Source organism: Cylas formicarius, unplaced genomic scaffold, assembly GCF_029955315.1.
Source record: "Cylas formicarius isolate icCylForm1 unplaced genomic scaffold, icCylForm1.1 PGA_scaffold_7__23_contigs__length_41026272, whole genome shotgun sequence".
Lineage (NCBI taxonomy): Eukaryota > Metazoa > Arthropoda > Insecta > Coleoptera > Brentidae > Cylas > Cylas formicarius.
The window spans coordinates 16,436,686-16,463,703 of record NW_026844352.1 but is presented as its reverse complement, the minus strand read 5'-3'; the positions used below and the strand labels follow the sequence as shown (position 1 = coordinate 16,463,703).

Sequence of the window (27,018 nt, the reverse complement as noted above, 5' to 3'; positions counted from 1 at the left end):
CTTCCCGAAGACGAGGATGAACGTTCTTTCCGTTTATTACGCTTTTCACTTGTAACTGTTTTCGATTTAAATCTTCCCATGACGTACAATAATTTTAACTTGTCCGAGATAGAAAAAAAACGATTGTAAGTGATTTTAATAAAATCCCACCGCTGCTTTGTAAGGATAATCAAATAAAATAACGTAATGAAGCAGAATCGAGTTTAATCCTTTCTGTTCGTCAACTACGTCTTAACTAACTTATCATAAACCCAAAATAGATCGCATAATAATACCCTAATTATCTCCTCACCGCAAGTTGCCCTCCCTGTCCTTTTTGCCTGAGACGCCGATACATTTTACGATCGGCAAAAAAACAAGGCGGCGCCTCTTTGTTACGGGGTCTTGTCGGATATGACGTAATATTATAAATATTCCAACAAAAGTATTATTATTACTTAACTTGAGCAATTACTTCAGTCCATAAACGCAGGACAGCATCAGATGACTGAACTACATTTTAAAATAATTAAAATTACATAAGTTACTTTTTTCCCAAAGCATATTAGTATTGAGGAAATGAGTGTTTCCGTGGGTACAAAATATTAATACCATTAATTTCGCCTACATTTTTGCCAAGCGATTCTATTGTAGTGGAGGAAAAGCAATTATTAAAATGAATGAATTTTTCGACCCAAAAATCACGAAAAAGTTATATAAATTTTTGACTTGACTCACAAAAAAGTAGTGTCACAAATTACATTATTCATTTCGTTTATACCTACTGCGTACATAAATTTGTGTCCGGAAACAGGCTTATGCACCGATCTTAAAGAAATCCCTAATGCATCGGAAATACGTTACAGTGAGACAATAAATACCTACCTAATTAATAATTTTTAAAAATTTAAATAAGGCTGAAACTTTTAATTAGCCGCTAAATTAAAAAATTTTGATCTTGACGCGGCTTTTGACACGGATTCATGATGTAACTACACAAATAATCCTCTGCCTGGACTGTACCACTTTATTGTTAGCCTTAGAGACGGCGCATAATCCGCGCATCTGATTTGAAAGATCGGATTTTGCTAATATCTTTTCCTTTTGTCATAAAATTGACGGAGCTTTCGTTATATCGTTATCTTTATACATTATATCGTCCCTTTTATGTTTTCATTTAAGTATAATAGTTGTTAATTGACGAACTCAACAACAGCCAGATTGGCGAGAAAATTGGACTGTATAATTTATAGGAAATCGACGAATTCAGTCCTTACCTTAGTATGGTATAGATAATTGTTAATTATATGGTCACTCAAAATAAAGTCTATCGAGCGACGAATTAAAACGTGGTGGTTTTTCTGCCGATAGATCGATACATATTGAATCCAAAAAGCGGAAACCACTACTTGCACTTTGCACTTGCGTATAGGCATCAAAACGTACCGCGAAATTAAAATAATTTAAAAATGTCAAAATAAATTGTAGTGGTAGCAAGTGGTATTAGGACAACTAACATCAGAAAAATGACAAAATTAAATTAGTTAAAAGAACATGCAAATATAACAGTAGTTTTGTCTTCATTTTGCATTGCTACTTCACGTTTCTTTAGCTTAGCCTTGACTACTTCCTTTACGATTAAATCTCAATGTGCCGACCAAATGAGTCTTTTTGACAATCAATCTTTTTGCTGATACGATCATGTACCAGTTGTCCGTAAAGAGAGTTCGGCCGCTACCCAAGAGGTCCGCCCTCCATTAACTCCATGACAACCTTTTCAGAAACAAAGGTATCACCCGTTTCTTCTTTTCCGGTATATACCCTAAAGATTCGAGTGTAAACTCCGTAGACGCACAGATTAAACACGATTGCTTTCGAACAATCGTAGCTGGGCGAGGCAAGTTCATAACGCGGAGCAGCATTGTGTTTCAAAAAGAAGCGGCTTCGCGGTTTTTTGGCCTAGAGGCACGCATTGTTTTTCTATCGTGCTCCTGCGGACGACTATGGATATTTTTTGAAATATCTACATTCTACCGCGAAACGAGATGTTACTCTCATCAATACATACGTCTTCTTCAGGTGTATAAAACTACTCATATATATTTTGGTCATCCGTTCTTGCCTTGCCTATTCGTGATCATAATTTGCGGTATGCTATTTTGATATAAGGGTTTGATAGACCAATAGACTTGTATCTGTGGCATCGGAAGAAGCCCCATATAATAACCCGAAATTTTCGGTTAGGTTTAGCAGCTAAAGAAGTAATACGTTGAGCAGCAAACCTTTTGGGCTCAGTAACAAACACTTCTATTGATTCGTCAAATGGTTAAAAGATTGTATGGGACTTTTCCCTGCTAGTTTAACTTGAGCAGTTGGATCGACACTAGTATTTTGGCAGTCGGTTCAATTGAATGATAATCGGTCCCTTTGAACGCGACCCTACTATTTTTGTGTTATTAATTGAGTCAGGGGCACCGAGTCATGAAGATCTTCAGAAGACGACGCAGAAGGAAAATCCGGTTCATCATTAGCAAAATCACTTTCTTCCGGTGCGAAATTTTAATCATCAACCGAGTTGTGTACGAAAACCCCGTGCTTTCTTCTTCTTGAACCCAAGCAGATCTATGGAAAGCTCTTCGTATGTCAGAAACTTTTAGTAGTCATACTTAATTAAAACTGATACAAGGGAAAGAGATTTTAACTCGTTGGCAAATGGGGCTGGCTTGATTTTGATTTTGCAATTTCCTATATCATTTAAAATCTCTGACCAATATGGGAGGTCGATTTTAGCTGTAGATCTGTATCGAATCGTAAAATGTTCACCGTTTTGAAGTGGGAAGTGTCCGTTTAAAGGAGAGTACTCAAGCACTAAGAACTTATAATAAATATATATCCAATATGTACATACATACGGCGAAAATAAAATAGTATATACGATACATTTTTATAATAATATTAACTCCTTGGGTTTTTGAAAAATATCTTAAATTTTTGTCTGACGAAACCTTGCCATATTGGGTTGAAGGAGACAATTTTCACAGTAATTCCCTAGATTTTTTATTTGCTTAAATGCAGTGAAATCACTCCTAACAAATTTCTTTAACATAGAAATATGATTTAGAGCTTCACCATATGAATTTATTAATTTAGAACTGTATGATGCTGCCGACATTTCTACTTCTACTTCTTCTACTGAGTCGTTTGGACTACCTTTTGCAAATGGGTCTGCACTCCCTACATCCAAATTTGTAAATAGCTCAACGTCCTTTTCTTCTTCCGTTGTTATATTACCGTCTAACTTCATGAAATCTTCTGTATTTTGGAGTCTCTTGCTTGTAAACTGTAACTGTCGATAATGGAAAATCTTAATCGTAATCAATTTGTACATTACATTCTAAGTTGCATTCACTTTTTCTAAATCCAGCTTTGGCAAAACAATTCTTAATCGAAACATAAAGCCTCTAATCACATCTTGGATATATGGAATACATGTTTTAAAATCAAGTGTCGATAAGAACCAAAATGAACCAAAGTGAACAAGGAAAATGAATTCCAAATATTATTTAATTTCATATATGTAAGTGTAAACTTAATAGTTCTGCGAATAATATTTTGCGAAAAAATAAGATGCATCCTTATCATGTACAATTTCATCAAGAACTCAATGAAAGTGATTATCATATTAAATCAACATTTTGTGAATAGGCACAAGAAAGAATTTTTGAGCGAGATGACTTTTTGGAATATGACTTGTTTACTTTGTTTTGTTTATAAAAGCGATTGTGTTAATAAGCATAATTTTCACTATTATGCTAACAATATGACATGAAAACAATTGACGATGACATATAATCAGGAAACCCGGTCTTTAAATGTTTGCAGTGGTATAATAGGAAATAGCGTTTTAAGGTCTCATTTTTTGAAAATACAATGAATGGGCAAGCTTACTTAGACTTTTTAGAGCAGAGTTTGCAAAATATGTTAAGAACTATTCCGAACTAAGTGAAGCAGAGAATGTGGCTCCTGCATACCATGCCCATCAAGTTACGAACTACTTAAAATAATTTATTTCGTCAACGGTGGATAGGAAGAGGCGCTTAGTTAGCCACCCAGATCTCCTGAGCCAAGAAAGTTGTGGGGATATGTTAAAGACTAGGTATATGAAAGTGCCCCGCAACAGAGGACATGGCATAAGAGAAACCTATTAAAGCGTTATTCATGCTAGCGAATTCTGCCCAATCATTTAAAGAGCCTGTTAGAGCGTGCATCGAAATCGATACTTCGAGCATAAATAAAATGAAACTTAATTAAACCATTTTTTTGTTTTGCAGTTTTGTTCTTAGTTTTTAACTGTTCTTTCTGTAACTATTAGCAACATTAATATTGCATTTTGAATATTATGCCTAGCGTAAAATACTGCTTACATTATTTTTCCAAAGTTGCGCAGATCATAATTTTATTTTTGTTTAAATCTCCGCACGCAATTTTTTTAAGGAGTGCCCTATACTTAATCTTAGCTTAATAAGATTGAAAGACCATTAATATTAGTAATTAATGGAAGTATAATATATGGGGTGTTCTTCAAGACAAATATGACTGTGCTACTTTATAAAATTGTTGGCATAATAAAATTACAGCTGTCAGAAATTGAGTCGAAAATGCAGAGTGTTAAAAACTGAGTATTGTCGGAAAAATGGACATAAATCAGAAAACACTCGGTATAGACCATAACAACCTTCATTGGGGATTGAGTAGAAAAGGAGTATCTACTAATACAATAATATACATGGTGTTCCATTCAAAATTTATGTTTGGTTTCCCACATTTATGAATCACCAATCACATTTGAAAATAATTTTAAATACTAAAAGAAATAACGTATTGTACTCTGCTAGACTATTTGGATACTCTACAGAACAAAATACAAGATGGCCCTGGAATTATGGTGTACACCCTTAGCTCTTAGTTTACCCCTCGTGTACGGTCTTACTTTTGTTACACACCGTGTATAAGTTAAAAGGCCTTTTATAATTCAGACTATGGTCTATAGTTGGTTAGTTTAGTCCTACTTTGAGCGACCCTATAACTCTTCCCCTTTCAGAAATTCCAAAACTCTGTTATAGTTATTTAGGAGATTCAAGAAAATTCGATTTTTCACATTCGGGTCATTTGTGTTTTCCCATATCACGCAAAACTTAAGCAATTTTTTTTGGATATCAGATACCCCAGTTCCTAGTTTGTTTACTAACCGAAAGTTTGTTCCCGTAACGTAGCAGGAAATAAATATTTCTTATCCGGCCATGCTTGTCTTGGTATTCGTGTCTCCCCTTAATAAAACGCGTATCTGCGAAGTCGATAGCCGTCGACGATTTATTAAAAGAGCTGTTTACCAGAGGATATTTCCGCCATTTCATTTCGATAATGTTTTTGTTTTGGCAAGCGGTCCGCTGTGGTCGGATTTCGTAAAAACATGGCAAATAGACTTTTACAAAATGCAAATTTTTACATATTTATGTTAAGTGCAAGGTCATAATAAGCAAATAATTTTTATTTTACAGCCATAAGGAAAGTATGAAATATCCAGACCAAGCTAACAATAGATAATGACAACTGTCATGTTATACAGATAAAAACATATAAAACGTAAAATGTAAAAGATCGCCTGCCATCTGCTTAGTGTTTCCTCCCTCATCACTATTTTTTCGCTGCTATTTTTCACTTTTGTTCTGCGCCGTTCGTCTGTTTGCAACTCTATCGGGATTGTCCTCGAGATGACCAGCACTGCACACGTTGAAATGGTGCGGAAAGAGCTGCATATACCTATAGCGAGCTTTCTTTGAAGCTTCTGACACATTTCTCTATATTTTGCGTAGCGCAAGGTTTCACACCAAACAGGAGCTGCGTAGAGAATAATTGAGTGCGTAACTGCACTCAGCATTTCTCTTTTTCTTGCGGTAGGTCCGGTCTTGTTAGGCATCAACCTACACAGAGAAAGAGCAGACACCTCTGAACGTTTACATGTGTGTTATATATATTTTTTCATTGTTGCCCCTGTGTCAAGAATAGCTCCAAAATATTTAATTTCAAGTCCGGTCTCGATCTCCATATCTAAAACATCAATGGTTACCCTTCTTGCATCCTTTCGCGTATTTAGTAGGACAGCTTCTGCCACTACTTGTCTTTTACTTTTGCCAGTTATGATTACGCCAAGATCGTCAGCGTATGCTACAAGCTCAACACTCTCAGGCATTGGCAGTCGCAGTACATCGTCATAGTAGACATTCCACAAAAACGGTCCCATGACCGATCCCTGTGGCACCCCACTTGTGATGTCCATAGTGTGATTTTCACCGATAAGTAGTTTACGGGCAGACAAATAGCTTCTTACGAAACTCAGGAGATATGGAGAGATATTTCTTCGTTCCAGACTTTCACTTATTCCCTCCCACGGAGCTGTATTAAAGGCATTTTTGACATCAAGCGTGACGAAAAGACAAATTTTTCGGTTTGCCCAGGCAGCGCTTTTTGCTTCTTTTGCCTTGTCCAAAACTCTTGTCAGAGCATCCACGGTAGAGCGTCCTTTCACGAACCCAAACTGAGACTGAGCAAAACCCCCTTTGCCTCTATTTCGCAACTTATCCTATTCTTAATTAGGTGTTCCAAGACTTTTCCTAGGCAATCTAGTAAGCACAGCGGTCGATACGAAACCTCTTGTCCCGGTTTCTTCGGTTTTTCTATTAGTACCAGCCTTGCAGTCTTCCATATCTTAGGGAAAACTCCTAATTTCATTTATTGGTTCATCACCTCCAGACATTTATCGGGTAGGTTTTTAATTACTCAAATTTTATCAGGCCCTGCTGCCTTCTTCGGTTTCAGTTTACCTGCTGCGTCTCTGAGTTCATTTAGAGTCCATAATGGTGCTTCTATGAGATCTATGTTGGTGGATAGCCATATTATTTCTTTGTGTTTTGGAAAAAGTTTTGTAGTTTCATTTATCATTACTTCGTCTGATATGTGTCCCGCCGCTTTTAAATTGAATTTTTTCGTGCCAATCTGGTATCCACGTCCCCAAACATCAGCCTGCATTTCGTCAATAACCAGTTTCCATGCGTTTTGTTTCGCTATCTTTATCATCTTCTTTTTTCTTTTATCTTTATACTCTATTCGTGCGGTTTCCTTTTCCATATAAGTGCTTGTTTGTGCTCTGTTGATGCGGGTGGCATGTCTTTTTGCTCGAAGGCATTTTTTTCTAGCTTCACCTATTTGTGAGGTCCACCAGTACACTGGTTTTCTGGTACCTGTCATGCTGTATATTTTCTTGAAAGTTTTGTCGCAAGCATTTTTTACAGCCTCAGTTAGTTTTGCTGGATTCAGAGAGTCGGCCTGTGTACTCCGATTTCGTTTTAGGTCTTCTATAAAATATTTAGTTTTTTCCTCATTCATTTTCCAGTTCCAGCTGCGTCACGGTTTCTGATATTTAGTCCACACTCAGTTCTAAATAAGATATAGTTGTGGTCCGATAGGGTTTCCTGCTCAGACACGTGCCAGTCTGAGAAGAAACTACTGATGTTCCCAGAGACCAGAGTAACATCAATATGGGATACACTATTTCCTCTACAAAAGGTAGGGTCAGATCCTTCATTTAGTGTTATAAGGTCTAGTCCTGCCAATAGCATCCTCCATGTTCTCCAAGAAACCAGTAAACTCTTCCAGTGTGATATTGGGAGATATATAACAGCTGGCTATTGTTAGTCCGAGAAATTCTATCCACACGAAACCGTTTCCTCTTCCACTCTTAGCTACGTGGATGTTATGGTTTATGAAACCTATCGCAGCGCCCAAATTATTGTCTAGGTGCCAGTTTGTTCCTTCGCAGGGTTTTTTATTTGGTTCACTGATCAGTATGATATCTATGTCGTTTGTCACAATCGTTGGAGCAAGTAAGTCATGGGCAGGGCGCCGACGCCCTATTCGCCCTATATATATATATATATATATATATATATATATATATATATATATATATATATATATATATATATATATATATATATATATATATATATATATATATATATATATATATATATATATATATATATATATATATATATATATATATATTTATATATATTGTTCCGTTTGTATCATCTCCTATCTTCGGAGATCAGCGACCAAAGTGGAAACCGCAGATCGAAACAGTTGCGTCGATGTTTTATTGCACCACATCCTTAGATCTTTCAATCGGGAATCTCTTCTTCTTTTCCCATCCTGCGTTATGAGCTGCGGTAATTCTTACTTGTCACCACCAAGTTCCATTTTGCTTTTAATGTCGGTGTCTTTTCTCCACTCTGAAACTGACATACATGTTTGTTGGCGTGTGATTCGAAATATTTTGTTTTCTTGATATTCGTTTCAAGTTTTATCATAACATTCTCAATCATTGACTATTATTAACTCTCACACTTTGCAGTGCTTCCATATAGATTAACTCAGAGTATACATAAAATAGGATGCTTGAGTTTTTGTTAGTACTGTGATGGGTTTATCATGACGACCCGTGTCAAATGAGTTCTTGTAATTTATGAACCCTAAACCTTGTTGGAAGGAATAAACTTACCATATTAAAGGTTTAAGGGCCTAAAATGAATGATACTGACTTCTGATTGGCTCAGCACCGTTTAAAAATCAACAACAAATTCAAGGGATATTTGGAGTCCTGTAATAAAATATTTTCAATTAGATATTTGGTATGGAATATTTATAAAGTGAGATTTTAAGTTATTGCCATGTTTTTACCAAATCCCCGACCACAGTGCGGCTGTGGTCGGACCTAAATATAAATTTTAGCTTGCGGTGACGTTGTACTTGTTATACAGCCAAGTGGGAATGGCATTTTTTGCTGGTGTGTTGTTTACCGTAATACTGATTCCGGTCAATAAAGTAATAGCCAATAAAATTGGGACACTCAGTACGAAATTAATGGAACAAAAGGACCACAGGGTGAAACTGATCACGGAAGTTTTACGAGGCATTAAGGCTATCAAGTTTTACGTGTGGGAGGAATACTTTGTGCGGCAAATTGCAAGTAAGTCCAAGTATGAGTGTTAATGGTTTGGTATGAGACATTTGTGACACCATTCGGAAAATATTTTACGAAATAAAACTGGGGCACGACAATTTCATTACAAACGTAGCTCTAAGGGGTGTCTAAATAACGTTCTTCTAATTCCCACGGCAGAATATACGGCAAACTCTGTCTCTTCGTCGTATCTCTACCAAACCAAGGTATGTCGACGACATTGTCAACAACTTTTGTTACCTATTTTTATAACCATTGTCGAGAAATGTGGATGGTTTCGCAACAGAATTTTATAAGAATGGGATTAATTCACTTCGAATCATTACTCCAAATGATTGTCCCTAGGTTTTGAAAAATGGACACATTGAAGAGGCCTGCAATTACGCTTATTTTTTTGGTTTCCAAATATTCATTTTCTAGCTTTGGTTATCTTTTTAAATGTGTTAAGCAAACGAAAGTATAAAGGTAAAAGTAACACATAAATAGGTAAGGGGTAGCCCGTTTATGAAACACAAAAACGAAAATCGCTTGAAGCGACTTTTCCTTTATTATGTAAAGGACGCTTCGACGCTGGCGTATAAGGAAAAAAAACTTTCATTTTTCTCAATTTTTTCTAATACAAACCCCTGTAAAATATGTCTAGATAGACCAGTGAAAGACGAATTCAACGAGGCGTCTAGAAATCACTGTTTCTGAATTATTAGTGCAGAGAATTTCAGGAATTCTACTATGGTAGACCTTGACAGCAATAATTGATAAATAATTTTGCCCTCTCCTTCATCCAGTACTTACACTATTGATTAGTTTTCCTTATTACTTTTTTTCCGTTCATAATATTATATCTTAGAATATTGTTTAATGTAATAAAACTAAATAAATTTTCATTTAGGCAAACTCCAGCGTAAAAAAAACATTTTACAGAATCTACCGTCAGTTTAGTAATGAGGGAATTTAATGTCAGTGGCAGGTTAGAGCAATGCAATATTTTTAATGATTTAAGACTGTCGAATCTATTTTCGTTACTGAAGGTTATATAGAACTTCTTTTTAAATAATTCTTTTTAAATAATTGTTGTTAATTTGTTGCAATTAGCATTATTCATGTTATTTCGTTTATTTTAAGTGTGTAATAATATTGTTGACTAAACTTTATTTCTCATTTGTTTTTCATAGTAATTTTAAATTAAATGTTTCATTTCTACAGATTGTATATTTTTCGACTGGGGTTTCTCGAAAAAGTGCTATGTAAGTTATTTGAAAAATAGTATTCGTACTGAAGATGTCGACTGATAATTCAGAAACGGTGACATGTAGACTCCCCGTATTATATATCGTCGAATTTTGGCAATATAAATAATTGACAAGAGTATCTTTTTTAATACGCAAAGAGAAGTTGAAACAAAACAAACCTTACATAAATCAGTTTAAATATCCAACGTTCTAAGGTCTATCCAAATCATTTTTCAATATACTGGGGGTCCCTGTGCGATATAAAAGAGTTGGTAGTGTTTATGGCGAAACGAGTCACCCTATACATAATATGTAATATAAAATAGACACATAAAAATATAATAGGGTCACCCTGTAAGCAAACCATATTGGAGTGTACATACTTTCTGTATCCATGCCCTATTTGTATTGTTATAAAAAAATTGTCCAGTAATATTTTATATTTTCTTCTCAACTTTCGCCTTCTCTACTTATTTCTGTTCTTGTACCATGTATGCTTAGTATCCCAAAATTTAGGGTGGGTTTGACATTTCTCTTATTATATTATTCTCGTGTTTTTATTACTCCACAAACAAATTTAGGCATTTAGACAAATTTAGACCTGTCTCCACATGTTTGTAAGCATTGTCATCGACACGATGGCAACATTGTTGCCATGTTGGTTTGGTGGAGAGCCGACTTGAAAGCGACCCTAAAAAACATGTTTACTCTTAGGACTCAATCAAAGGTATTGAGGGTCCAAATTTCATTTATTTCATGGCTTCGGAACTAATAAAAAGATAAATTTTTTGATATAAATGAATTAAGTAAGTACAATGTGTTACTTTTTAGTATTCTACTTATGTCTCAAAGTAACGCAACGTTATTTGAAGCGCCCTATAAAATTTACTTTCTGACAGTTCTCTCTACTTTGTATAAAAGATATGCTTGAAATTCAGATTCTAACCAAATCCCTTTTTTAAAAAGAATATTAAAATGTTTGCTGTTAAGAGGGACCGATTGGCAGAGGCGCCAATGTGGCACAGGATGTTTGGATATTCTGATACACAACTTGGATAGACGAATGTCCAAGCGGAAATAATATAAAAAGTTTCTATCAACATAGAACACTACTGAGGCCCATACCCAATTGCATATATTTTGACATAACTTTCTAGTCAAGATATCAATTAATCAGTCAGTTAAACTGCATATTCACAACATAATTGGAATTGATCGCAGTGCCTGCCTGCGCTGACAAATTCTTTTCTATCTTTCTTAATAAGGTCCACTGTCTAACATTTCTTCCATGACATCTGCTTTCTTCTAACCTCCCTTCAACCGTTTATTTTCCCTTCCAAAAAGACTAGTAAACTGATAACGTGTCTTAAAACGTTTCTTCGTAATATTTCTCGCATCTGTTGGAGTTCTTCAATATCAATAGCAGTAGCAATAGAGTGTCGCCTCCATATCGGATATTTGAGATTAGTACTCCGTTCATTTTTACTCCCATTCTTTGATACTCAAAAGTTTCAGTAAATATTGCCTCGAAGTATAGATTAATAAGTAGTGGAAACAAGAAATATCCCTTTTTTGGGAAAGTCTTCAATCGCACAAATTAGTTTAGGGCGTAGCATGCGAGAACCGCAACAAACAATGTTGTGTTGATTCAATTGGGATACATATTTTTTTTAATTCTAGCTTAAATTATCTCTATTTTAATTTAACTTTTAGGCATTTTATTAAATGCAATACGGAATTTAATATCAAATGAATAAAATAACCAATAACCAATTAAATATTTATGAAACCAATCAATCAAACATCTACCTGCCTCCTTGATGATGTAAAGAAAATTATCAGGAAAATATGAACCGAACCGTGTACGGAGCTGCAATGAAATAACATCCGCTTACTTGGATGTGACTTTTAAGGTTCCGCAGTGCTGAAACTTGGGTCCCTTGCCCTTTGCTTTGTAGGTGCACTTAAACAAGTTTGCTAAGTAATGCGCTCTGAATAGACTCGACTTCAATGTTGTCCAATGTTCAATGAAACCTCTCGAGAAATCCAAATGTGAATCTAAAATTAAAACGTTTTAACGTTGTTAAAGGTTTATAAGTTATTTTGAACTCTAGACTGATGCTCGAATCTCATATAAAGGATTTATTCTGAGAACGACAGAGGGCTTTAAGCACCCAACTTTTTTAATTACATTATGGTGTCACAATTAATTATGTTTCTAACTCTCCTTGTTGCATGACATTATATAATAATATTGCCACAGGAGATAGCAGATAAAGAAAGCAGAGATTGGCCTTCACATATTCAGTGGCTTTTTGATTTGCCCTTAGCGGTATTTTTTATATTATTATATTTTCATTATTTATTTTTTGCGCACCTCTATGTAATTCTGTGGTTTTTCTTATTGTTCCTAATTTGTCTTGCTCTGCAATAGAACTGCCCCAAGCAGTCTGTTGAGTAACCTTGCTTGACTTAATAGATAAATAAAAATCGATAAAGTGTAACTGGCACCAAATTTCCTCTTTATTTACTCAATATTTATGATTTTATTAAATTTTATTTGTTAAAAGCCGTAATTGTTTCCTTTGATATTAAATTCGGTACTTCATTTATTCATTGATTTAGACAGACACCTTGTGTTGTTTTTCTGACAAACCTATCGAATCGATATTTCCAGACATACTGGAGTGCTCATTCTATTTTATAGTTGAAGCCTTTACTAATGGGCTTCACTAAACGAATTTGTAGAACTAAGAACGGAAGAAATAAAGTACCTCAAAGGGCGTAAATACCTAGACGCGCTCTGCGTTTATTTTTGGGCAACCACACCGGTCATCATCTCAATTCTAACGTTTGGAACTTACGTGTTGATGGGCAAGACACTAACGGCGGCTACTGTCTTTACATCTATCGCCCTTCTCAACATGCTCATAAGTCCCTTAAATGCGTTTCCGTGGGTGCTCAACGGTATGACCGAGGCATGGGTCTCTGTAGTGAGGATCGAAAAATTCCTCAAGGTTTGTTGTGACACATTTTTCCGCCCTCGTATATTTTAAAGATAATTTAGTTGCCGGATCTTGACTTGAAAAAGTATTACCGGCCGCTGGAAGACAACGACCGCGACGTTTGTATCAAAGATGGCGAATTTTCGTGGAATAAAGAGCTGAGCACAGAGGAAACCGTTAAAGGTAAAGGAGTCAGTAAGAATTCTGCACAGATTGACAATTTCAAAAACTCGCCCATGGAGCGATACCAGTTTCAGTTGAAGCATATTAATCTGACCGTAAATAAGGTAAAAGCGCTGATTGTAATCCCGAAAATTGCTCGCGTTGACTTTTTCCGTTTTCAGGGAGAATTTCTGGGTATTATAGGTCCGGTCGGGAGCGGAAAATCGACCCTTTTGTCCGCCATACTGGCGGATATTTCCATGCTTTCGGGACAAATATCAATTAGCCAGATGGAAACAGGTAGGGGCATTCATAAAAATAATCGGTTTTTGAATGTCAGCTAGCAATTTCCAAGTTATATTCACCAAATGTTTGTTTTTTTTTTACTCTAGTCCCTATCGTTCAAATAAAAAACACTATTGTAACACTGAATACCATTGAATCAATGATATAGGGTAAATGCAGCAGAGTTGGCGCACTTTTTGAAAAATAGCTTTAATATTCCCAATATTTACATTATTACATACAGTACATCATGTAATATTCAAAATTTCATTTTTTATGCCATCATAACCTAGATATTGCATATCTGTAAACATTATTTGATTTAAAAACCTGACAAAAACCAGCAAATTCCAATGTTCTAAAAGATTTTACACTAGAGTGAAGCGATATAGATAAAGCTTTCCTTGGTGAAAAACTGTACAAACTGTACTAACTAACTAACCAAAACTAACCAGCATCGTCGAGTTTGTTATAAATATTCTTAAAAATTTTAAAATCTTGCCTGTGGTTTGGAAAACAACAAATGACATCTATGAGCTCGATCCCTATTTTAATTCGCTTGTGCGTATAAACATATCATGTCCACCTTAGAAAACAAATTATGTTTTGGCATTATCGGAACACTAACCAAAACATTTTTAAAACACCCAAGATACTGACAAACAGCAATTCACCAGAACCTAAGTGCCTTTATTGCATCTGTTTTAGTCAAAGTCTACTACAAGAAATCGTGCAGGTATTTTGTCGTCTCTGTTTTCGTCAGAGCCTACTTCGCATCATTTTACTCTCATTTATTGTGATTATGTTAGTCATAGCCTACTTCGAACTTTCATTAATTTCAGCATTTTCACATGAAACTGTACAATTAGGTGCAACGAAAATTTCAAATGCGAATTTGTCGAAAACGGCGAGTCGGAACGAAATTAAGAAGGTGTAAAAATGCGATGTCTTTATAAAAAATGTGCATACACCAAGATGCAAAAAAGTTAGAAAGTATCAAATGCACCAAAAGTACCATCTTAACGCCCTCTATAATTTCCCCCAAAATTATTTAGGAAAATTAATTTTTCATGTTGAAAAACCCCGATTTAACAAATTTTGTGCAAATAACTCAAATATTATTATTATAAATTTTGCCAATTGCTTTTTATTTCTTTCTATAATGCTTGCCTAATTCCAAGTTTTACACATTTTCTTTGCGATATCTGAGCAATACAGCAGTACCATGTGTGTTGGTCTTGCACGTTTCTTCCGTTTTTGTCTTTTTGCTTTCTACACCTGTTTTACTTGTACTTGTATATGGCCTTCAAGACGTTTCTTATTGGTTTTGTATATATTTCTTTTTTTGTTATTAAATTCTTATTCATGGGAAAGTATAGTTTTAGTCTTTTTTCTATTCTCTATTTTATATCTTTTTCCAATTTTCCATTGTTCTCTATTTCTACTCCTAAGTAATTGAAAAGTGTGACCTGCTGTATTACGATCACCATTACTTTTCTCTTAGTTTTATTTAGTTTCATTCTAAAATCAACCAGATCATTGCTCTAAAACGTCGCGAATCTTCCTTTGGAAGAAGTGATTTTTGGATCGTTTTAGTGGTTTCCCTCACTGCGACTTAGAACAGGACTAGCAGAGCTCGTGGAGGGTAATACTCAACATGTTTACGAAATATTAATAAAAAACCATTTTCAGGTCAGTTCAATTTAGGGTCTGTGGGTGGTGCTCGAAATATGTTTATGCAGAAAGCATAGGCTGAACATATCCTCTTAGAATTTGTTCCACCAACTTTGGAAGACCCTTTATAACGAAGTCATATTTTCCAAAACCACAAAATTTTGCTCACATTTATTTATTTTCATCTCCTTGATTAGCTTGTCTCACCGCTCCATTTTGCAGTTGTTGTCACATTATTTGAGTTTTGAAATGAAAAAATAAGAGTTTCTTGACTTCACACACACTAGCTTAACGATCAAGTCATTCTAGTAACATGTGTGGTTGATGCTCATTACGAGGTTGCCGTTATATGGCTTTCTCCAAATCGCTTTGTCATTTAAAAGTGAAAGTGAGTGCCATGATTTCTGAAATTGACTTATTCCCATAGAAAAGTGTTAAACGACATGCTTTGTGACCTGACAATTGCGATAAGTGCCGTCATTAATATTAAGCTGCTACAGTGTCAGTGTAATCTCTTATCAAAAATACTTAATTAATTTGGAAAATTATTGTAGAATATGAGCCAATCTGAAAAATATGAGCGTAGATAAAACGGCAGTGGTCGTTTCGGCTATGAGCAAGAGGGTGATAAAGCTTATAAAACACGAGTTTCACTGACGAATGTAGCAGAGAAAGCTTTGTCCACCGAATAAGTTGGTTAATGCATAATCTACTTAAAAATGTATTATGATATCCTTTATTAGCTTTATTATTAACTACTCTTGCAAACACATGTTGGCTTAACATTTTGTGCCAGGGTTCTTATCTAATGAATTTTGGAGTGAAAGTGGAAATTTTGTTCAAATCTGTAAGGCAACTTTTATGAACACTTATGCATTGGCAAGGAAAAAGTTGGATATACTTATCGCTAAAAAGAAAACGGGCTTCGTAAAAGAACATCCCATAAATAGCACATTAATTCAATAACAAAATATGTTGGTCATTACACACGGGCAAAATCTGATAATAGTATATTATGCAATAATTGCGGTAAATGGCACGAGCGGAGCTATATTCTTGGAAGCTCAAAACCTTTGCAGATTAAGCTTCAAATCAGCAAGGCGCGTTCCTTTTTCTCAAAAAAAATAGTTATTTTTTATATTGTCCTTTTTGTTACATTTTTCTCTCAAAACTTCTGTTTGGTACCTATCACCTTCATTACTTCCACTCTTCAATTAGTATGTGAATATCAGTCTGGTGTCTAAAACACACTCATCATTCATAAAAATTCATTGATTCAAGCAAATCAATCCTTGAATGCACTAATATTGGCGATACAATTTTTTTTTGTGCGCACCTTCTAGAACAGATCATATTTCAGGGTTTGCGTACGTGAGTCAACAGTCCTGGCTGCAACGTGGTACGATTAAAGATAACATCCTGTTCGGCAAACTTTATAACGAAGAAAGATACCGCGACACACTTTTTGCCTGCGGCCTGGTGGAAGATGTTACCAATCTCCCAGCCGGTGACATGACGGGGGTAGGGGAAAGTGGTACCACCTTATCGGGAGGGCAAAAAACCCGAATCGCTTTGGCTAGGGCCGTTTATCAAAACAAGTTTGTTTGGTGTTTTGTCTCGCGTTGTGTGTCTAACGGTTCCTTTTAAGGTCGGTTTATTTGTTGGACGACGTGCTGTCAGCAGTGGACTCGAAAGTTGCCAAGCACATCTTCCAACATTGCGTCATGGGCATGCTCAAGGACAAAACTAGGATCTTATGCACACACCATATGCAATATCTGGTACACGCCGATAGGATTGTTCTTATAGAGGGAGGATTTATAAAAAAGATAGGTAAGTTGCTAACTGTTCTGCTACCTCGACTAACATAATTTCTTTTATAAAATCTGAAGACCTACCACTTTTATCTCGTCACGGAATTAAACCTACTGAAATATACTACAAAAGTGTTATTATTATTACATAAAACGCTCAACATTAGCTTCACCTGCTTCAGCATCGTCTTATTACAATATATTTTATTTCAAGTCCCTGTCATTGGGTTTTTCCTTTGACGTTATTACGAATTTGAATGAAAATATCTTTCTATCCAAATTATTACAACTCAAAAACTTCAACTTTTATTTAATAATATTATATATATTTCGTTTTGAGCTCATTAAAACGTAATTGTGGTTAAAACGTGATAGTCGAAATGATGTTAAGTTAAAATGCAGAACATTTTTAATCGTACATTTTTGAAATGCGACTTTATTTTTGAATTGCAACCTCCAGAAAACTAAACGTAACCGGAAAACCAATTGCAAAATGCTCTAATGTCAAATGTCAATTTTGCAATCATAACCTTTTAAAATATTAAAAAAATATATATATATATATATATATATATATATATATATATATATATATATATATATATATATATATATATATATATATATATATATATATATATATATATATATATATATATATATATATATATATATATATATATATATATATATATATATATATATATTCTCACGTATTGATTCACGGATGGAAAATGTGATGACACTATATTCCGGGAGTGTTCGAAGTGTTTTCGGAGCGCGAGCATTGAAGATGCCAAGTGAGATTTTGGCGAAACGTCTGCAGGATTCCAGTCGGAGTTCAACGAGCGAACGGATGATATCCCGGAATATAGTGTCATCACATATATATATATATATATATATATATATATATATATATATATATATATATATATATATATATATATATATATATATATATATATATATATATATATATATATATACTTGCACAGCTATCTTACTAGCCTCCGTGCATACGACAGACGCACAAGGCTCCGCCCTACCCGCTGATATTTGACGTGTATACTTTTTTGCGAATCTGAAATCTGAATGGTCGAATCTACAGGGGCACTATTAGAGGGGAAAAAAAATCGCAGAAAAAAATATACAAAAATTCTATATATGCAAAATAGAAACGGGCCTCCGGTTATTATATGCTATTTTCTCCTCCGATGTATAAAAAATAATATATCCATTCGACGTATTTGCCTCTGGCGCTGTTGCCGCTACGTTCATAGGAGATACGTAGGACACCTATCTAGTTAGAATTATTGTGGTCAACAAAAATGTTTCAGTGGTTTAGTGGCCTCCGTTCTAGGTACGGCTCAGGTATGGATCCCAAAGGAACATCCTAGTAAGTATTTATTGCAAATGTTCTCACCACATATATTTTATTAAATATTTTGATTCGTATTTTAGCTCTCTGCGAAGTAGAGGACAATTTTTGGTGGAACTGGCAAAATATAAAGAGAAGCCTATCGGTAGGTTTTCTTTATTTTCGCATATTGTATCAGATGTACCAGATAGCGTGCACAATATTATTTTCCGTTTTTTTTTTTATTATTTCTTTACTTGTAAGGGCTAAGCCTGATCCCAACCTGATTTTTTTATTATGATTTTATTTTATTCAATGGTTGATTTTAAATTGTTGAACTATTGAGAAAAAAAACGAAAAAAAACCTAAAAAGTTTTTGGTGGTTTATTAATATTGTCATTTTGTTCTTAAATACACTTTAGTTTTATTTCTTTTTAATAGAATCTATTGCATACAATAATTGTAATATGTATTGTTAGACTAAGAACTCTATTTACAAGTAAATCCTTTTTTAATGGGTTCTATAACTTAGAAAATGATATATTAGCAGTTAGAACTGTTCGGGCATTACCGACTCAAAATATATATACCCATTTAAAATTTCTTGTTTTATGAAGAAATCAGGGACATATCCTAACCTATTTTAAAACTTATTCTTAAATTTAACATTATCGCATATCATGTTTAGTAAATTTAGTATATCATTTCTTTTTAAAAGCAACCAACCAGTCAATACAACTGCTCGTGTACAAGCAACACGTTTATGGATTTACCCAAACAGAGTCCGTTGTTGTATACGATCTCCGGTGAAAATTTACAAGCTCCAACTACAAAAGTTCATTACTGGTTAGATCAGGGGGATCAATTAAATCCTGAATCTACAACAAATTTAGAAACATTACAGGAACAGGTTAACAATCATACTTCGGACACCTATAATGCTCGAGATGCCATGCGGGTTGATGAAGTCACAGCAGATAATATGGTTCCTTCTACAAGTTTATTTATTTTGCAACCCGTAACTAATCAGAATGAAAGTCTGGCGCAGTTAAATCAAAAAGTAAATATAACTTTTGTATTATTTTACACACTTTTTTAACTGCCAATTTTCAGTTAAATTTTTTACTCAAAATAATAGGGCATAATATCATATGAGCATTTAAATAACAAATAGATTTAACAAAATAAATAAGAACAAAAATTTATTTAGATTATGTTATTAATAAAAACGTTTCGTGCATTTACCACGTATATACGATAATAAAATTGTCAATTAAATGTTAATTTTGATTACTGCTATTGTATGTGTTTAAATTAGTATTTTTCAAATTTAATTTGTTAATAAGCCAATACATCTCCAGAGCTTCTAATAGGTTTATTTTCTACTTATTAAGGCAATATATAAAATGTCTTTAAAATTCTTGAATTGTAGCTAGTAAAATCTAATATTCCAAAATCCAATTTCTTATTTATTTTTATTAGCGCTTTTATCCTCATTACTACGTTTTATGGAGCGTCAATCAATATCAATATTGGGCACACATTTCAAGCTATTTACATTTTTTATACTGTCTCAAAAAGTTGAAAATTATATTAGATTTGATAAAGACACGGTCTTGTAGTAACAGCTATCATATTTTAATAAATATGTATTTGTGAAAAACTTTTTGTGCTTATTGGAGAGATTTGTATCAAGTACAAGCACCCACAGGTCAACAAGCTGTTTTATATTAAGTAAATGTTTAAGCCAACGATGTTTGACGACGAAGATCGTGGAAATTTCTTATTGGGTACCCGTAATGCTCAAAATATAATAAACGTTGATGAGCTGAGAGACAAAAGTTGCTTCCACAAAGTCTTCATCTATTTTGCAACCCATGAGTAATAGGATGGAAAGTCTTCCGCAGTCAATTAAAAAAGTAAATATAACTTTTTTTTATTGTTTTACCCGCGTATTCTACATAAAGATACACATTTTTTAAATAGCGTCAAAAAATAGATAATATGAATTTATTGTTTACAGGCAATTTTTTCGTGATTAAATGTTTCAGGTAACGAATGCCTTTGGCGGTAAAAAGAAGAAAGTTACGTGAAAATTTTGTCGGTTTGAAGTTACTAACTTTGAAAGACATTTGGAAAGAAATCATATAGACGAAAAGGAAGTTCGCGAATTTTTATCATATCCAAAACAAAGTAAACAAAGAAAGAAGGTTATTTCACTGCTACGGAACGCAGGACACTTTGAGGACTTTCTGAAAGGTGCTGTTAAACCAATATACCGAACCAACAACAAACCTGCCCAAGAATACTACCCTTGTGCACATTGCAAGGGAATTTATATCAAAAAAATTTTAAGTCGGCATCGCAAAAATTGTTTATCGGCAAATATTAATGAGAAGTTTAAAAAAGAAAATCAGCTTTCTGCATCCTAAACATTAATTGCATCTGCTATTGACGAAAATAATACATTGCACAGATTGCGCGCGAAAGAAGAAGTGTTTAATATTATGAAAGCTGAAAAACTGATCCACTAATTTGTCATTTTGGGGAGCAATATCTCAAAAAACATAATAGAAAACAGATGAGGTTAGTGTGTTCGAATAAAATGCGCGAACTTGCTAAACTTCTTATAGACATCAGAAATATAAAAAGTGAAAATGGTCGCTTCACCCTGATAGACCTAATGGATCCTGTGTTATTCGATCTTGTGGTAGAGTCGGCTAAGAGAATTGGTGGATATGATCCTGCCAGTAAAACATATAGGGCACCTAGTTTATCAGCTCACATAGGAACAACACTTAAGCAAGCAGGCGAATTGTTAATTCGTCTAATACTAAAAAAAGATCCATCCATAAAGTGTACTGATCCCGAAATGAAAATAAAAGAAGTAAAACGCTTTCGAGATCTCATTGCTTCGCAGTGGACTACAGAGATTAGTAGCCTAGCTTTCAAAACTATGAGTGAAACTAAATGGAATAAACCAGCCATACTACCGCTAACTAAAGATATATTAAAATTTAAAGATTTTGTGATTCAATGTGGAAATAAAGCTGCTGCTGATATGAAAAACGACACAAATAATAAAAAAGAATACAGAATTTTAACTGATGTGTGCCTAATGTTAACAATTCTTTATAATAGAAAGCGTATCGGCGATGTCAATACACTAACCTCGATACATATCTTCGCAACTTTTCTTCTATTAATCAAGATGAGTGTTTAAATGCTTTGACGGAATCGGAAAAAATTTTAACAAAAAAATTATAAAAGGGTGGTTACTGGTGGAAAAGGCAACCGGCCAGTAATAATATTATTCCCACGAGACATTCAAGACTACATAAACCTAATGATTGAAATCAGACTAAAAACCAATTTTATTTCGCTGGACAACAAATATTTATTTGCTTATCCAGATAGTAATCACTCGCCAAGAGCAGATGTCGCAATAAGAAAATATGCGCAAAGAGCAGATTTGGAATTTCCACGTCAACTGACGTCCAATAAGTTACGAAAACAAATAGCAACCGTAATGCAAATTGTAAGGTTAAGTCCGGAAGAAGCTGAACAATTTGCCACTTTTATGGGTCATACCGAAAAAACCCACAATGAATTTTACAAGTAAGTTGTATAAAGGGCTTTTCCCGTAAATTGTTACACTTAATCGCTAATAGCGTTTCCCAAATATAGTTTACTTGTACGGAGAACGGATCTACCTATTAAGTAAACTGTACGCAATTCAATGCTTATTGACATAGGATTCAAAAATAACCTGAAACTATATTTCCATTTAGAAATATAATTTTGAAATAAACTTCGTTTATTTTTAAAACCTTTATCTACCCATGTGGAGTTAGGACTTAAAACTGCGTCAATTGAAAATAGAAGAGACAAAAGTTAGATTATTGATGTGGAAGTACAAAAAATATGCAATAATAACAACTTTTTTCTATCAATAAGCCCAGAATTACGTAGCCTTTACTTTAAAGGTAGGTCTATCCTTCTCGCTGAGTGAAAGGAAAATACGTTATTCGGCGCAAATTCAGTGTATTTGACGTAGAATAGGCCGCTTAAAGCTGAATCTGACTTTCCGACATTCGGCGAAAGTTCCAGTGTTAACTACTTAAGTCGTAGAAAAAACTAGAGTAGACAATTCCCATGGTAATTATTACACTCACAGTAATAATAATAACCATAGCTACTAATATCATTATGTAATATATTGTATATCACGTATTGTTAAATATAAGATATTATTTTAGACTGCCGCAAGACCTTTATCAAACGGCAAAAATTTCCAAGCTACTAATAATGATGGATAAAGGGTGTGGAGCAGAGTATAAGGGAAAATCTTTAAATGAAATTAATATAAACCCAGAAATCGAATGCGTCGAATCTGACTGTGAATCTGCCAGTGGGGATGTATGCACCCCAGTTGAAGAGAACCCTTTACCTTTTACTGAGCAGCCGTCATCATCAACGGATGAAAAAACGTTAGGGAACAAAAAACGTTGGAATTAATTTCAAATTTTCTATTGATCAATATCTATGTTCGTACTGTTTTAGGTTCAAAGGATACCGGAAGAAGTTCTTGGACCGAAAACCAAGCTAATATAGTGTTAAAACACTTCAAAATTAACATTAAAAAGAAAATTGCACCCAAGAAGCATGAGTGCTTAGAACTAATTGAACAGTATCCCTCTTTGTTAAAAGAAAAAGGATGTATTCGCATTAAAACTTATGTTTAAAATGCGTACCGTCAAAAATAGTTTTCAAGAAAATATCGTTTATTATTAATTTTTACAGTTGTTGTCTACGAAAGGTAGTGTTTTTTGATGTATGTTTTTGTTAACATTATGTTCTTATTACCATTGCATTTTACTTTAATTTGTATATCCTCAAGGAAATAACATATTTTGTCAAATAAATGGGTACAACTTGGACTCTATTGATAACTTTTTAAGCTTGCGTACATTCGAGTAGGCAGTCCTTTCTTTGCGGTTTTGTTTCTGTTTCTGTAAACCACCATATTATTAAAAATTCTTCAACAGAAATTTTCTTTTTTTCTTCTTACCCTTACCCAGTATTGGGTAGTCACTAGATGCTAATAAAACAATTTAATTTCAAGTTTCCCGTATTGGAAAAGCAATTTGTTTATATACTGATTTAGTTGCTTTTAAACTAATATGGGCACGACGGCAGCTTTGTGTATAGTATACATATATGAGTATACAAATCAGCCTCCGCACAAAATACATACTTATACGCTTCCGTACATGATACGATATACCTATTTACCTCTGTACCATGTTGCCAACTAGCAACTAGCAGACTCAAAAAACTGTATATGCCGTATATACCGATGGCGCCCTCAAGTGTGGAATTCGTGAACCCGGTTATATATCTGTACGTATGTAACATACCTAGTGGCCTCCAGTCGAAAATTGGCGAGATGACTTCCTACAACCTATATTATTGAAAAAACTTGAAAAAACGTCTTATACACGTACGTATACGTATTGGCCTCCCAAAAATCGCATTCGCCTCGCCCGGAGGTGTATATGACGTATTGTATATATATATATATATATATATATATATATATATATATATATATATATATATATATATATATATATATATATATATATATATATATATAGCCCGTTGCGAAGGGTGGCGATTTGTTCACAGATTCTAACAGGATAATTTGCTAAGCTCTGCAAGTTCGATTCGTCAACAACCGACGTATAAGTCGTGCCCACAAATATCTTCAAATATTTAGCAGAGCAATACTATATTTTGGTATTTGCCAATATTATATTGTCTTGAATCTAATTAAGAATTCCATCTTAATTATAATCTTTTTCTCTTAGACTTCCGCAGGTTTCATCGCATTTTCTATAAAAGCTGCTGCTATATTTCCTTTTTGCGAATTTTTCCTAGCATGTAATATTTTTAAACATCAAAACCCGAAAATATAGCGGCGTCCTTCTACATGAAAAAGTTATCGTGCTATAAGTTTTATAACATTCTTTTTGTTTTACTTGTTAAGTAACGAAAACGTTTTGTACGCAACATTATAAAATGTCTTACAAAACTTTTAACGCTCGTGTTTTTTTATAAAGCTATAAAATCTTTTAGAAAAGCTATGGTTTCTTATAAATACCACCCACACCACACATCCGTTACCTTTTAACGAAACGTCAAGTTACGACATATTCTATTCCTGTCCACGATTTCCAGGCAAACCTGTTGATGTGTTAAACGAACTCGACGTCAGTATTGCGGTTGATGCAGAACTGGGAAACGACGTCGATCAGTCTTTGTTGGCGAATCGGTTCCCCAAAACAACCACCACTGGTGATACTTTGGAAGGGACGGATGAAGACAGCGTCTTAGCTCTCGAAACCAGGGAAACCGGTAATCTAGATCTCGGCGTGTATTATTCCTACTGGAAAGAAATAAGTCATCTGCTGAGTTTATCTATATTGTTGTCGGTTGTTTTGATGCAAACCTCACGGAACGTAACCGATTGGTGGTTGGCTCATTGGGTAACAAACGCGGAGTCGAACTCAAACAGTACCAACAACTCGCAAGGTTACGACGTGAATTCTTATTTAAAGGTCTATGTCGGTTTCGCGGTTGTAAACACTTTGTTTACCCTGTTAAGAGCCTTCCTTTTCGCTTACGGTGGAATCGTGGCAGCCGCGAAGTTTCACAGACTCCTTCTGAGGTCTATGATTAGGGTAAGACTGTTTATTGAAATCAGGACTGTGTTGAAAGTGCTTTCGTAGGCCAAAGCGATGTTTTTCGACGTTACTCCCTTGGGAAGGATACTGAACAGGTTTTCCAGCGATACTTACACGGTGGACGATTCGTTACCTTTCATACTGAATATTTTACTGGCACAGACGTTCGGTCTTTTAGGTGAGCATACTAAAAAAATTAGTGTTCGCTTCAGCGATTGTTCGGTACACAGGATCGATCGTAATCACCGTCTATGGACTTCCGTGGATTTGCCTTTTCTTGGTGCCGCTAGTGCCGATCTACCAGTGGCTGCAAAACTATTACCGATTGACGTCCAGAGAATTAAAGAGGATCACCAGCGTAACCTTATCGCCCGTATACAGTCACTTTAACGAAACCCTGCAAGGTACGTTTCAGCAGGTCGCCATAAGTTTTCGGTGAGAAGGAAATCAGGAAATGCAAAAACATTTCTCTATATTTTCCCGTATTTCCTCATATTACTCAAATAACTTCCAGTACTTCATAACTGCAATATTTCCCTGTATTTTCCTATATTTTCTCTTATAAATATTTTCACATATTGCCCTATATTTCTGTGTAATTCATCATATTATTTGAGTATTTCTCCGTATTTCACTATATTTCATCGTATTATTCAAATGTTTTCCGGTATTTCATTGTATAACCGAAATTTTTCCCCATATTTCTCTATATTTTTTCTTATCCCTTAAATATTTTCCGGTATTTCCCTGTTTCCGCATATTTTCGTATTACCTCAACATTTCACCGAATTTCTTTACTTTTTCCCGTATTTTCTCGTATAACCCAAATATTATTTCCCTGTATTTTATCGTTGTATTGAAATATTTTCCCGTTTTTCCGTATATTTACCCGTATTTCATCATACTACTAAAATATTTTCTATATTTCTCCGTATTTTATCATATTAGCAAATGTATTTCATCGTATTACCCCTTCTTTCCCTATATTTTCTCTTATTACCCAAGCAAATACTTTCCTGTGTTACACCGCATTTCCTGATATTACCCAAATAATTATCCACATTGACCTGTAGTACTAAAATATTTTACCATATTCCGTCTTATTACTTATACGTATTTCAAAGTATTTCCCTATATTGCCGCGTACTTTCCTATGTTATTTTGCATTTTCTAGTAATACCCAAATATTTTTCCATATTTTCCTGCATTTTATCATTTTACTCAAATACGACTTTTAACGCATTACCACAGTATTTCACAGTATTTCAGCATATTTCCCCATCTCTCCTGATATTACCCAAATACTTTCCCTTATTTTTCCATACTTCCGCGCACTTCATCGTATTGCCTAAATATTTTACCATTATTTCCTATATCTTCCCGAATGTCCTCGTATTCAACAAATATTTTCTCATATTTCCCTGTGTTTCATAGTTTTACCCAAATATTTTTCCGTATTTTCAACGTATTTCTTCGTATTTGCAAAATATTTCCCGTATTTTTCTGTATTATACCCGCTTTTCCTAGGATTATCCAAATATTTCTGCTTATTTCTTGTATTTCCACGCATTTCCTGGTATCGCCCAAATATTTTCTCATATTTCCTTATATTTCACCGTATCTGTACATTCTAGATTTCCCATGTTGTGTTTTTTGTTCTTTATTTGGTAAAGACCACG

The 27,018-nt window shown here is 34.4% G+C and overlaps 2 protein-coding genes across 3 annotated transcripts in view; both read left to right on the top strand.

Annotated features, from left to right (window-relative positions):
* LOC132705355 (ATP-binding cassette sub-family C member 10) overlaps positions 1–27,018 on the top strand; it is a 91,029-nt gene that overhangs the window by 49,500 nt on the left and 14,511 nt on the right. For both annotated transcript variants that reach the window (XM_060675894.1, XM_060675895.1), the window contains exons 6-14: positions 8,830–9,067; positions 13,039–13,307; positions 13,358–13,582; positions 13,640–13,757; positions 16,777–17,014; positions 17,065–17,249; positions 24,834–25,336; positions 25,385–25,517; positions 25,570–25,743. In XM_060675894.1, coding sequence (XP_060531877.1) covers positions 8,830–9,067; positions 13,039–13,307; positions 13,358–13,582; positions 13,640–13,757; positions 16,777–17,014; positions 17,065–17,249; positions 24,834–25,336; positions 25,385–25,517; positions 25,570–25,743 — 2,083 coding nt within the window. The remainder of the gene's footprint in view (positions 1–8,829; positions 9,068–13,038; positions 13,308–13,357; positions 13,583–13,639; positions 13,758–16,776; positions 17,015–17,064; positions 17,250–24,833; positions 25,337–25,384; positions 25,518–25,569; positions 25,744–27,018) is intronic.
* Positions 20,560–23,768, top strand: LOC132705360 (uncharacterized). The gene is made up of 3 exons (XM_060675908.1): positions 20,560–22,208; positions 22,850–23,097; positions 23,154–23,768. Exons 1-3 carry the CDS (start codon positions 21,937–21,939, stop codon positions 23,333–23,335), a joined length of 702 nt encoding a protein of 233 aa, XP_060531891.1. The 5' UTR covers positions 20,560–21,936; the 3' UTR covers positions 23,336–23,768.